Here is a 13,833-nt window from a genome sequence, read left to right as displayed (position 1 = left end):
TCTATACAATCTATATTTTATTTTTTTCCAAGTTAAAGTTACTTAAATTTTGTGTGATTCCAGATTTAATCATTTTTGACAAACAGTCATCACAGAGGATTAGACAGACTTTAAAAAGGTTGGTGGATGACAGTGCAAGGAATCAGAATATGATCCATCAGCTCATTGAAGCAAATCAACAGCTCAGGTAAGATTTATTGTTGAGTGGAAAAAATTGTACTTTGAATTGCTCTGAATTTTTGTGACTATAAATACATATTTTTATAAGCATACTTTAAAAAAATAAAATACTCTATTTTATCTTTTATGATTTTGACAGATCAGGCTTCTTCTATGGGCTTAAAATATTTGCATGTTAAAGGAAACTTTTTCTACCATTGTTAGCTTGTGATGTCAGGCAAAATGTTAAGAGTGACTTAAAAGTTTGGAAAAAAACTATTGAATCTAAAATTGAGAAAATTCACCTTATGTCTGACATGGATTGATGTTATAACCAAGAGAAGGAATTGTGTATTTATTAAATCAGAGATGAACTGCAGCAAGAACAAATCCAAACTTTGCAGGAAGAAAAACGAGCTAATGACTTAGAACAAATTGTGGATAGCGTGAAATCCAAAATCATTGAACTTGAAGAAGAATCTGTAGTCATGGTATCCCAGCAACAGAATCAAGTAGAAGAGTTTCAAAAAGATCAAAAGGCTACACAGGTATGAGCACTATATGTATTTCCATAAGATTTCAAATAGAAAGTGATTTATAAATATGTTAGACATTTTGTTGTAATTTATGTATTATCAATAATGATGGGTTTAGAATTAAGGATGTAAGCTTTTTAAAAAAGATCAACTGGCAAAAAGTTCCATTTAACTTTGGTATTTATTAACATGATAAAAATAAAAAAGTGAGTATCATTTAATTCAACAAATATTTATTGAAATCTTATCCTTAGTTTATATAACATCCTTGAGGATTTTGTTTTTTGTCTTTATGTCTCCATTGTTTACGATGGGGTAGGTGCTTAGTAAGTTCTTGATATATTGAATGAAAATATATTATTCAAGGGGAATAGTGTAGGGAGGAGACTTAAGGAATCTTTACAAAAGGTTACATGTGTTTACTATGGGGACTGTATTATGATTTCTTTAATATAGACAACTTCTAGATGAAGATATTCTTTTACTGATCAATGTTTGCACCTTCCCTGCAACTTAAAATTTTGGAGGGATTCTTAGATCACTGAGAAGTTAATAAAAGACTTGATTCAGTGTCATATAGCCAGTTTATGTCAGATGGGATTTTTATCTCATACCTTCCTGGCTCAAGGGCCAGCTTTCTATTTTCTATGCTATGCTGTTTCTCTTACTCATCTTTTAAGAGGTTTTTACATGGCAAAAATTTAAAATTTATATCAGTTAAGGATTTTGGTACATGAAGTAGAGCTTCATGGTTAATAATACACTAATTTTTATAGCCACTTAATAAGCATTTTTTTTCCTCTCCCTCCTACCTCTCCTGTCAGTGAAAAAAACAAAAAAAATAAACTAAAGATTTATAATATGTAGTCATGCAAAACCAGTTCTCATAGAGATAGATCTCTTCCCTCCCCTCAAAGTGGGAAATTAGGGTTTTCTCTTTTAGAAAATGAAATAAATATTAAAGTGGGTCTCAGAATAAATGTATATACTTCCAAAATTTAGGTAAGACTTAATGAATTTGAAAAATAAATTATAATAATATTTACAAAGTTGATCTATATAGAAAATTGAATTTCAGTCATTTTTATTACTACAAATTTTTAAACATATATAGATTAAAAGGCTGGTGCTTTTACCTTTTGAATGAAAAAAGGGATTTTTTTAAAGAGGAGGTACTCAACTGTGTTTTTCTTTGGTATTGAGATGAAATGGAAGTAACTGCTTTTGACTTACCTATTTTATTTTTTCACATTGGCTTCATTTGGTCAGTTACATATTATATCCCATTTTTGAAAAGGCTGGATAAATATTTGCCTTAATATACAATTGCTCTCATCATTATCATTTCATAAAAGAGTTCTGATGTCCTATAGAGTTTTTCATACATATTTGCCCAGTATATATTTTTTTTAATCCCAATTAGCCATTTTATTCTGTCCAAAGATATCTTTGGCAAAGAAAACAGAAATAAAAGAAGAATTGAGCAATTCTGCAGAACCTTTCTGATTAGTTATTGTTGTCTCTTCTACCCCAAGCAGTGGTTACCTTCTCTTTTCCCTATTACAGCTTTTTAAAAAATTCTTTTTGTTGTCTTTAATTCATTCTGAGATTTAGCACTCCTATTGTCATCATTATTTTTATAGTAATATTCCATAGTTTATATTTATAATCTATTATCTGTCCTTAGTTCCATCTTCTATATGTCTTTAAAAAAATCTAATTTGTTTGTAGAGTAATGATTGCCCTGCCTTACTGGCCATGTCAGAAATACAGACATTGTACACTCGTTACAAGACACTGTAAAATATCTCCTCCTATCTACATGTAATGGAACTGATATCACTCTTTGTCCTTTAAGTTTCTTGTGGATGATTACAATTCTTCTTATTAACATCTTGCATTCTCTTTAGAAGTACCCCGCAGTGTTACAACTTACTTTCCTCTTTTCTTACCAGTTTTTATTAATTTCCCTGTTTTATCAGTCCCCTTATTAAGTCTTTCTCTTCTTCAGCTTCTTTTCAGTTTTTCTTTTTCATATTAAACCATTTTTGAAACTAAGCCTTTTTCTGCTTACTTCAGATCAACTCATGTTTTTTCAGCTTTTCCTTAAATTTTCTCCAATTCAGTTTCTGGCCTTCTTTACAATTCTTTAATGTATCTTCTTTAATGTATCTTTTCTTAATGCATTTAGAAAGATTAGTCATTTAAAATGGAAATGATATAATATATATATATATATAATATAATTATATATATTATATATTCAATTATATAAAATTTATGAGTTTGTTAATGTATTTTAACAAATTGGCAAGTGAAAGTTTAATAGTGAAAGTTAATAAGTTAGTTAATTTTTTGCAATTCTGTCCAAGCATCCTTCCTATATCCCTATCCCTATTCCCTGGTCCTTCTTTCTGGTAAAATATTTCATGTCTTTTCTTGTTATCATTGTTACTTTATATTTTAAACCAAAAAAAAAAAAAAAAACATTTTTGACAAGAATGCATAATTGACTATTTTGTGGTTTTGGCACTGAAGCGGCTGAAGAATAGGGGTGATATTTAGGTTAGCAACAGGAATTTTCAGAGAAGATGGGTATTAATTGTGGAAATGATCTCTTGGGAAACATCATTCTGCAAATACTATGTAACCTACATGCTATTGGTTGTTTTATTTTTTTTTTTAATTTATTTTACAGGCAAAGTACCATCAATGTGAACAAAAATGGATGGAGCAACAAAAAACTCTTTCTTGCTTGCAGAAGGAAATTAACAAATTACGGAAAGAGGAAGAACTTCGTGTTGCCTCTCAGAAAAGAGTTTTTAATCGACTTTGCAAACAAGCAACACAGACTGTTGTGGATAAACAGTAAGTTTCCTAGTTAAATTAATACATATTCCCATTTAATATGATTTTAAAAATTCACTTTAATTTGAGTTTTGGTCTATTTTGATTTAAAAAATTTAATTTCAGATAGCTATTAGGTAAATTGGTTTGCCTGGTATTTGAACAGTAGTGAAGTTTCTCTTTCATGACTCACTGGAAAAAAAAATCAGGACAAAACTACTTGTAAATGAAACTTGAAATGAAAATTTTCTTTTTTAAAGAGAGAAATATAAAATATTCAGCTCATCTTTCTTTTAAAGTAATGACAGGAAATGCTTTTTGTTCAACAAAAGAAACAACAAAAATAGTAGTAGCAAGATGAAATAATATAGGGAGAAAGAAATTAAAGGAAAGAAAAAAAAGATGAGTAAAAATAAAGGAACACTAAGAAAGTAAAGGCGAGGACAATAAGAACAAGAAAGGAAGAAAGTGAGAGAGGGTACCTAAGTTCTAGGGAAAGGCCAACATTTCTTCATTGTTCAGTTCCCCACTTTCTTAAGGTCTGCTCTTTTGATGCCATCTTCTCTCCCTGCTTGGAGAAGGCCACACATCTCCATTCTGGCAGCCAGATGTGCAATGAATTCTTACTGGTCACAGCTTTCCCCCTTACCCTTACCTTTTACCCTCTCCTAATCTGCTCTGTGTTGTATTGCATTTGGAAAAAAATTTCTGTAAAATCCTTTTCTTCTCTGATATAATTTTTAATGCTTGACCTTAACTGGATATGTGGGTGTGAGACATCTAGCTAGCAGTTTGTAGACCTTAAATTGTAATAAATGAAACTGAATTGAGGATTAAATTTCCTGCTTTGATCAGAAGTTTCTCATCTCTCATATAAAGCATTATAATTTCCAAAATTTAGATGAAAATAAAAGTTTTGATTTGATAAAAAATAAAGAGAATACTTTGACACAGTTAAGCTCCATATTATATAGTAAATTTGGTCAGAATATATTTTTTGAATTCTAAATCTAATTTTTTTTATTTCAAATAAGTTTTATAAGTGCCTTTTATTTTTCATCATAATCATTTACAAATAAATGTTCCCTCACTCAATTTCCATGACCTTGATTTCTAATCCCCATCTCACTGATCTCTTCCTTGTAACAAAGAAAAACCTGAAACCAATGAGATATGCATATTTCATACCTATAGTTCTCAGTGTTTATGCCAATAAGAAGAATGTTTCATTATCTATTCTCTGGCACCAAGATTGATAAGGATAATTGTTAAGCATCTGCAGTCTTATTAATAACTAACGTAGCTCTCTGTCATCAAGGTTTGAGATTTCTGTAAGATTTTTCCATTAAAATCACTTTATATTCCTAGATTAGAAATAATGATGCTACTTTTTATTGATAAATTATGGAAGTGTACTTTTTTTAATGTATCCTTATGTACTTTTGGACACTAATGTATCTTTAATGTATCTTTTCTTAATGAATTTAGAAAGATTAGTCATTTAAAATGGAAATGATATAATATAATTATATATGTAATGTTATATATATTATATATACAATTATATAAAATTTATGAGTTTGTTAAAGTATTTTAACAAATTGGCAAGTGAAAGTTTATTTGACAATTTATTTAAATCTCTTAAAATCTTTAATGGGAATATTGTGCTAACAAAACTGGTAAATTTTTTGAACAGTTGAGAAGGGCTTACCTTTTGTAAAAGAAAAAAACAAGGCAAATGACTTTCCTGAGCTTATTTTAGCAAAAATCTGTATCTGAAGTATTATGCTATTTCATGTCTTCAGTAGAGAAAATTACACTAAAAATTACATTAATAATCAAGAAATTAAAAGTGATGGGCATAATTTCTTCAAGATTTAAGTTAACATGACTAATTCTAAGCCAGAAAGGGCTTCTGGTTGTTTTAAAATTCTTTCTTGGTTTTAATATATAAACCACAAATTGTCATTTAATAACATTGCTCTGGCAATAATGTATGAAATAGAACAACCTGTTATGCTCTTTTGTTAACAGAATTATTACTGAATTTTGAAATCATATACCAAAAATCATATAGCATTTGGGAAAACTTTGTATTTTATTTTTTCCAGGTTGCTTATCCTGATTGATTATTATGAATCCAAAATTAGAAAAATTCAAAAGGAACTAAGGTAGAATTAAATCCAATTTTAAGAAAAAATGATTAGGTATTAAATGGTTGCTTAAATGTTTATGGTGTCTTTTGAAATTTTGTTTTGGAAATTGTTCAACATTTGACACAAATAAGATTCTTGAAGATACTCTTAGAGTGACCTCATGCAGTAATGTTAAGTTATGTTTACATGATAAATTGCTAGTGTATTCCTAATAGTGAAAATGATATTTTTTTTGTTGCATTTAATCACAGTTGCACCCATCTATCTATCTATCTATCTATCTATCTATCTATCTATCTAGTGCTTAATGTATAGCACTAAACTGAGTATTTAACAAAATGCCTAATGAGGATATAGGTATCATATAAAGATAAAATTCAAAAGTGAAAATGAAAAATCAGGTTTGCAGATAAGAAGAATTATTATTTCTGATTAATGAATGGGCCCAGAGAATAGATGTTTTTGCCAACTTAAAGTAACTAAAGCATATCCAAGGCAAAAATAATATAAAGAGATGGATATGTCTGTTTGGAGGCTAATATAACATAATCAGGGCTTCTTAAACTTTTTCCACTAGCGACCTCTTTTGGCTTCAGAAATTTTTAATGTGACCTATGTGGGGTCTTGGACCACAGTTTAAGAAACTGGGCTATAAAGTACCTATAATGTGAGGACATCAATGTACTTTACAAGCATTATATACCCATAGATATAATTTTCTGTTTTTTATAAATATTACAGTTATAGTATTACAGTGTGACTTGTTTGAATTGTCCAGTGGCAGTTTTCAGTTGACAACTTTTTCAGTACTTGGAAAACTGGTGGTCATAACTTATATTGTTTAACCAAAAAAAACGATGTCACTTCTGAAGTCGTGTTATAGCATATATCTTCATTTGCATTTAGTTTAGATTTTCATCTCAAATTGAACAGTTAGTGTGTATATAGTGATGTACAAGATGACAGTGGATATAAAGAAGTATAAGATTCTCATGGGAATTAGAATCTACTTAGGGAAGCAAGATAGAAACCTGTGAAAAATGTTTAACCAAACAATAACAATACAAGATTTAAAAAACAATTAAAAAACAACAGAAAAAATATCACACAATAGTTAATTGAATGACATAGCCAGTAAATTCAGAGAGAAATGTTATTCTATGTTGGGGTAGCCAGTGGAGTATCTGTTTTGTTGTTGTTTGTTTGGTTGTTTTGTTTTGTTTTGTTTTTTTGATTTGAGAATAATTTTTTTAAAAATAATAGCTTTTTATTTTCAAAATGCTTATAGAAATAGTTTTTGTTTTTTGTTTAGGCAATTGGGGTTAAATGATTTGTCCATTGTCACACAGCTAGTAAGTATTAAGTGTCTGAGACCAGATTTAAACTCAAGTTCTCCTGACTCTAGGGCCACTGTGCCATCTAGCTGCATCCAAAGATAGTTTTCAGTATTTATTCTTGCAAAACCTTGTGTATATATTTTTCTCCCTTCTTCCCATCCCCTCTCCTCTAGACAGCAAATAATCTAATATAGGTTAAATCTGCAATTCTTCTAACCATATTTCCACAATTACCATACTGCACAAGAAAAATCAGATCAAAAAGGGGAAAACTAAGAGAGAAAAAAGAAAACAATAATAAAAAAGGTGAAAATAATATGTTGTGTTTACATTTAGTCCCTACAATCCTCTCTCTGGGTGCAGATGGCTGTCTTCATCACAAGTCCATTGGAACTGGCCTGAATCATCTCATTGCCAACAGAGGTTTTATAAGGATTTGAACTGGGTCTTGAAGTGTGGAAAAAGAGTTGGAGAGGAAATCCATTATAAGAGATGGCTTTGAACAATATAGTCATAAGCACAAAAGGACAAGGCATGGAATGAGAGAGCAAAAGGCAGGGAATAAACCACATAAACTGGAATAAAGGAAAGACCTGGGAGATGACAAAAAATGTAGTTTGAGGTTAAGGCCTCGATTGTCAGAAACTCTTGTATAGTAACATGGGGCCAAGTGCTAGGTCTAGAGTCAGGAAGACTCACTTTGCTCAGTTCAAATTTGGCCTCAGACACTAATTGTGTGACCTTGGGCACTTGGGCAATCACTTACTCCCGACTGCTTCAGTTCCTTCATTTGTAAATTGAGCTGGAAAAGGAAATGGCAAATTACTCCAGTGTTTTTGCCCAGGAAACTGCATGAAGAGTTGATATGACTGAAAACAACTGAATAAGTAATATAAGAAAAAATTTTAGGAAGACTGTGTGTGTGTGTGTCTGTGTGGGGGGGGCGGGGCACTAAAGACAGATAATGAACTGGACTGAGAATTGAATAGGAAAAGCAAATTGGGCTAGATTGCATTTGGGAAAATACAGTGCTTTATGTGATCTCCAGCAAAAGCTCTTCTTTTAAACACCAGTATTCTCTCAGTCATATCATATAACCTCTGAATAATGAAATCTCGCAATCCCAGAAGAATCATGATATCAGTTGACCTAAAGAGTAATAGAAGAAAAACACACAGTTGGCATAAAAATACATCTTCTCTATGAGATGTATCATGAGTCATCATGAAGAAAATGTGAGTATAAAGGAGTTGATCAATCTCAGATTTAGATGATACATTGGATAGAGTGTCAGGCCTGAAGTCAGGAAGATCTGAGCTCCAGCCTCAGATAATTGCTAGCTGTGTGATCCTGGGCAATATTTCCTCATCTGCAAAAACTAGTTAAGAGAAGGAAATGGAAAACCACTCCATTATCTTTGCCAAGAAAACTCCAAATGGGATCACAGAGTCACAACTGACTGAAACAATTAAATAACAACAACAAAAAGATTTTACCAGAGGAAGTTTTCTGGCACATTAGATTGATTCTCTGTAGGAAATTTATAGAAAGATATAGATAAAAATTGCACAGAATCAGAAGGTGTGGAAGTATTGTAATCAGCAACAATGGATGGTACACTCACACTGATGATGATCATGGATCTGTTAAAAGTATCAAAACTATCTGATAGTAATAGATAGGGTTTGGGGAGAAATAGTAATTAGGGAAACCAGTTAGGTTATTGAAAAAATAACATGGAAATAGGATATCTGTTAGGAAAAATTTATTCTAAAATAGCATGGACATAGATCAAATAAAAATTGGATAATCAACCTTGTTGAAATTAAAGCAGAATTTCTCTGATTTATTGCAACTTATCATGTTAAAAGTGCTAATATTGTTGTTGTACTTACTGTGCTTTCTATGTCAGTAGAGGAAAAAGGCAAAATGTAGAAGAAGATTGAACTGTAACATCATATTGGAAGCAAAGGGACATAGCTTCTGCTTAGAATCAAAATCTTGTTCTGTGAGAACTTATAAAGATTTTGGCAAAGCTAAATAGAAGATTACGTTTAGAAGGAATATATTTGAAGAAATTGATGTCTTACTACATTACTACTTAGCATGTATCTTAATTGACAAAATATTGCTATAAGGATCTTGAGACCTGAGACATGAGAATATGTTATCAGATATTTAAGTTGATTTTTTTTTTTTTTGTGGATCAAGCTTTAGCTCTTTAGTTTGAGGATGCTATTGGTCAGATAGAAGAAGAATTCTATCTTTGTTATTTTTTTGCATCCTCTTAATTCACTATCTACCAACTCTCCATTAGAAGGTAAATTTACTACTAAAGAGAAGCAATTGGAAAATAACTTTTTATGAAAATTTAATGTTAATTTATATTTAAGATATGTAACTATTATTTAATTGGTTTGGCTTTCTTTAGCTAAATTATATCTTGCTACATAAGAATTTTCAGAAGAGGCATGTCTTTTGTAGGCACTATAAAGAAGATACAGATATTGAAGAAGGAGGAAAAGGAAACTCTGTAGATCTGGATGGTACACCACATTATAAAAAACTTCTCATGGTATGGGGACTCCATGACTAATGAAAATTTATTTTAAATGTTAGGTAATAATTTACAGATTTATTGTTTCTGTGATATGTATTATAGTCATTCCAGAATCAACTTAGAGACATTAAAGCCAAGAATGATAAACTTTCATGTGAAAATCAGAATCTCCGCAAAGATTTAGAAAACAGGTGAGAAAAGTGTAAATGATCAAATTTGGAATCTTTGAATGTTCCCTCTTCTGTCATCTTAATCCTAGTTCCTGCTGGTGTATCTCAGGGAAATAAGAGTTCATATTTAGGGAAGGGAAAATAAGAACAAAGACATCCAAATTTAAGAAGTCAGAATTCAAAGAGGAGAAAGAGAGAGAAATTAGGTATACCTTTGTACTTGTATCTCTAGTGCTTATCACAGAGCCTGGCATGGTATAGTTGTTTAATAACTACATATTGATTGATTGTGGGAAATGTGAGGAAATGAATGAGATGAATTATGGATACTGGAAAGATGATATTTGAGATATATTCCCATCAGCTGTGATGCTACTAATATTTACATGGTACGACTTCTTATCTTTGTTCTGGATCATTTCTGAACATCAGCATGATATGCTATCTTGAATAAATGTAAATTTATTTTTGTTATAAATTATTTGTATTAATATCTAAGCTGTTGCATTTAGGAAATATTAGGCTCAATCTTTTAAGTTATCTTAGTTAGCAAAATTAAATGTATTTAACAATTTATTTTCAATAGGCCCTCATCACATGAATTAAGAATTTATAAACAACAAGTGAAGAAACTGGAGAAAGCACTTAAGAAAAATATAAAGTAATTATATTTTACTTAAATATATTTATTGTTATTTTAGTTTTGCTTTATTACTTAGCATTATTTATCTATTTATTTAATGCAGCTACACAATTTCTTATTAGATACACTAGGTTAGATATCAAATAAGTAGATGGGTTACAAATGATATTAAATAGAGGTTATACTAGCCACAGAATTTATTTTAGTTAAATTTGGTGGTATCAGAAATGGTAATTATAGTTATTTAAAAAAACCCATATTCTCTTTTTAAGTATGCTTGCTTGAATATGACATTCTGTTTCCCAACTCTTATCTCTTTATTCTGGTTGTAGCACATGCCTGGAATATTCTCCTGCAACATGTCCACCCACCTCTTAGCTTTCTAGTTTACATTAGTAGTTGATTTAAATCCCACCCTCTGCAAAAAGATTTTTTTCATTACCAACCCCTAGTAGTGCCTTTTTTCTGAGATTACCCTCCCTCTACTCTGTATATATTCTGTATATACATAATTACTTACATGTTGTCTCCCCAGTACATGACCTACTTAAGGGCAGGACTTTATTTTTGCCTTTGTATCCCCAGTGCTACCTGGCATATAGTTCCTCCAATGCCCAACATAAATTCCATTCCCAGGAAACATTTCTAATTATTCTTGCTAAAATAGTTAAGAAATTAAAGAAATATTCTGAGTCTTTTAAATATCAAAAAATATTGCTTGGCACTTTTTGTAATAGTCAAAAACTGGCAATGAATGTGTGCCTAACATTGAAAAGGTTGAACAAATCATGGTCTATAAATGTGATGGAATATTATTGTGCTCCATATTTAGCATATTGGATTACTTGCTGTCTAGGGGAAAGGATGGGAGAAAGGGAAGGGGAAAAAAATGGAAAACAAAGTTTTACAAAGGTGAATGTTGAAAATTATCTATGCATATGTTTTGAAAATAAACAACTTTAATAAAAAATAAAAAATTTTGTAAAAAGAAAGGAATATTATTGTGCTCTAAGTAATGAGCACAATAATATTCCTTTCTTTTTACAAATACTTTTTGTATCATCACATTCTAAGTGATGAATATGAAGAATTCAGAGAAATATAGGTATATTTGTATGAATAGATACAGAGTCAAGTAAGCAAAATTGGGAGAATTTATATTCTTGTGATATAAATGGAAAATATGTTAAAAAGGAAGCATAGTAATTGTACTGACCAATCCCATAGAACAGTCAGATGAGGAAACACATCTTCCTCTATCTGTTAGAGTGGATGCAAAATGTCAAAAAAAAAAAATCATCAGACATTGTTCCAATGTCCCATGTTTCTGTTTGTCTTTGTTATAAGACAGGGTTCATTTGGTGTATATGTATAAGGGGGGATATTGGGAAATGACTGATGTAAAAACTAAAGACAGCAATAAAACTTAAATTTTTTAAGAAGAAAAAATATGCTCAGAACAATAAAAATAAGAACATGAATTTTAAGAGCTTTCAACAATGGAGTGACATGTCACTTAATTTTTAAGCAGAGTTGCAATGAACATTTTTTTGAGATTAGTAGAGGTTATTCCTGTGTTAGATGGAAGGGATTGAAGTAGATGACTTATCAAATGTCCTAATTCTTTTTTTCTTTTTCTTTTTTTTTTTTTGTTGAAGCAATTGGGGTTAAGTGATTTGCCCACACAGCCAGGAAGTGTTAAGTGTCTGAGGTTAGATTTGAACTCGGGTCCTCCTGACTTCAGGCTGGTGCTTTATCCACTGTGCAACCTAGCTTCCCTGTCCTTCTAATTCTTAAGATTCGTGATTCCAAATCAAGTTGTCCAACCTATCTATTGATTTAAAGAAATGTCTAAAAGTGACATGACTGGTGGTGAGACTCATATTTTGGGTGCAAAATTTTATTTTAAGTCAGTCTAAATGAATAAAAATTTAATTTGATTATCATTTTATTTCCTACAGATCTTGTATTTTATAGCTAATTGTCCTTTAGAATAGTTTTATATATACTGATTTTTTTGTTTTTTTTTGGGGGGGTGGTATGATAAAGATTACAGGAACTCCTCGGGGAAGACAAATCTGAGGGCTTAGACAACAGAGTTTCTGAGATGAGCAAAATAGAAAGCCAGCGCCATGCCCTGCTTGACCAGAAATACTTCAAGGTACTAACAAGGGAGTAAATACATTTGGGTTTTCAATGAATTGATAACAATTGTATAATTAACAATCTGAACTTAGAGCTTGTGAAATATCTGTATCTGTTTTTCCTTTACAGGAACTCCTAAATTTTCTCTCTTTATCCCTTTCCTTTTAATAGTTTAATCTTAGGCTGCAAAATTAAGAAAGCTTATCTTTCACATCTTATTTAGTCTTAGTAGCTTCTCTTATTCAGTTTAACAGAAAAGTTTAAAATCAATCAATAGTCAATTACAGGGCCAAAAAGAATTGGATATGACTTAAATGACTGAACACAAAAATTTGATTCTTAAATCCTTTGAGACTTGGACAGTATTTTATATATCTTTATATCCTGGACAGCCATTTTACCTTTTATAAAGAGATACTTAATATTTCAAATCAGATAAGAATAGATAGTTTTAAAGCAAGTCATTTTTACTACCATACCATAAACCTGGCTTTTTAGTAAGCATATGAAAATAATTTGAGAGATGATACTTAAAATAAACACAAAGGTAGGGATCATAACTAATAAAAAAACAGGTCACAAACAGATTTTACCACAATTTCTACTCCATTGTTAAATTATATTAATTCATTTTAAGTAAGAGTCTCTGGATGCTTAGCTATGCAAGAGGATGAATATGGATTTATGGATTGTTAGAGCTTGTGAGTTGCTTTCATAGTGGGAACATTTTCATAAAAATGTTTTTCCAGACAGATGTGGTTCCTGCCACCAAGAATATCAGGAGGACCCATGAAAAATAAAATGGATAAAATGAAGATTTTAAAATGAATTGTACCATTGTAAATTAGAAAAATAGAGACTGGATTAAAAAAGAGAAAACACAGCAATAGTATTTAATAGACTGGACCATCCTTATGATTTCATTGGTATAAGGAACTATCAGGTAGTAAATTCCCTTTGTCAAATACAGGTTGGCACTTCCTTGCAACTTCCAGCCTCAGAGAGATTCCTGGAAGCACTGAGAGATTAAATGACTTGCTTAGGATGAAGTCAGCGTATGTCAGATTTGAGCACTATTTGTTTTGGTTCTAGACAAGGATTTTATCCACTATCCAACTTAAGAGTTTTCACTTGCTATCTGTCATGCTATCTGTCATGCTCTCTTCTCTAAACTCTATCTCCTAACTTCTCTGGCTTCCTTCAGGACTCATCTAAAATTCTTCTTTCCTGAAAGAAGCCTCTTCCTGTTCTTCACTTTAGTGTCTTTCATCAGAGACTTA

The 13,833-nt window shown here is 30.9% G+C and overlaps 1 protein-coding gene across 9 annotated transcripts in view; it reads left to right on the top strand.

The window, feature by feature from the left end:
- Positions 1–13,833, top strand: part of CEP70 (centrosomal protein 70) — a 35,947-nt gene that overhangs the window by 9,315 nt on the left and 12,799 nt on the right. For 5 of the 9 annotated variants that reach the window (XM_031959806.1, XM_031959802.1, XM_031959801.1 and 2 more), the window contains 8 exons: positions 64–187; positions 527–707; positions 3,394–3,563; positions 5,654–5,713; positions 9,520–9,610; positions 9,698–9,786; positions 10,352–10,426; positions 12,458–12,569. In XM_031959806.1, coding sequence (XP_031815666.1) covers positions 64–187; positions 527–707; positions 3,394–3,563; positions 5,654–5,713; positions 9,520–9,610; positions 9,698–9,786; positions 10,352–10,426; positions 12,458–12,569 — 902 coding nt within the window. Of the gene's footprint in view, positions 1–63; positions 188–319; positions 708–3,393; positions 3,564–5,653; positions 5,714–9,519; positions 9,611–9,697; positions 9,787–10,351; positions 10,427–12,457; positions 12,570–13,833 lie in introns of those variants that run through there. The other 4 variants (XM_031959810.1, XM_031959809.1, XM_031959803.1 and 1 more) reach the window with 4 other exon arrangements.

This window comes from Sarcophilus harrisii, chromosome 3, assembly GCF_902635505.1.
Source record: "Sarcophilus harrisii chromosome 3, mSarHar1.11, whole genome shotgun sequence".
Classification (NCBI taxonomy): domain Eukaryota; kingdom Metazoa; phylum Chordata; class Mammalia; order Dasyuromorphia; family Dasyuridae; genus Sarcophilus; species Sarcophilus harrisii.
The sequence above is the reverse complement of the archived record's forward strand: the minus strand, read 5'-3'. Positions and strand labels throughout refer to the sequence as shown.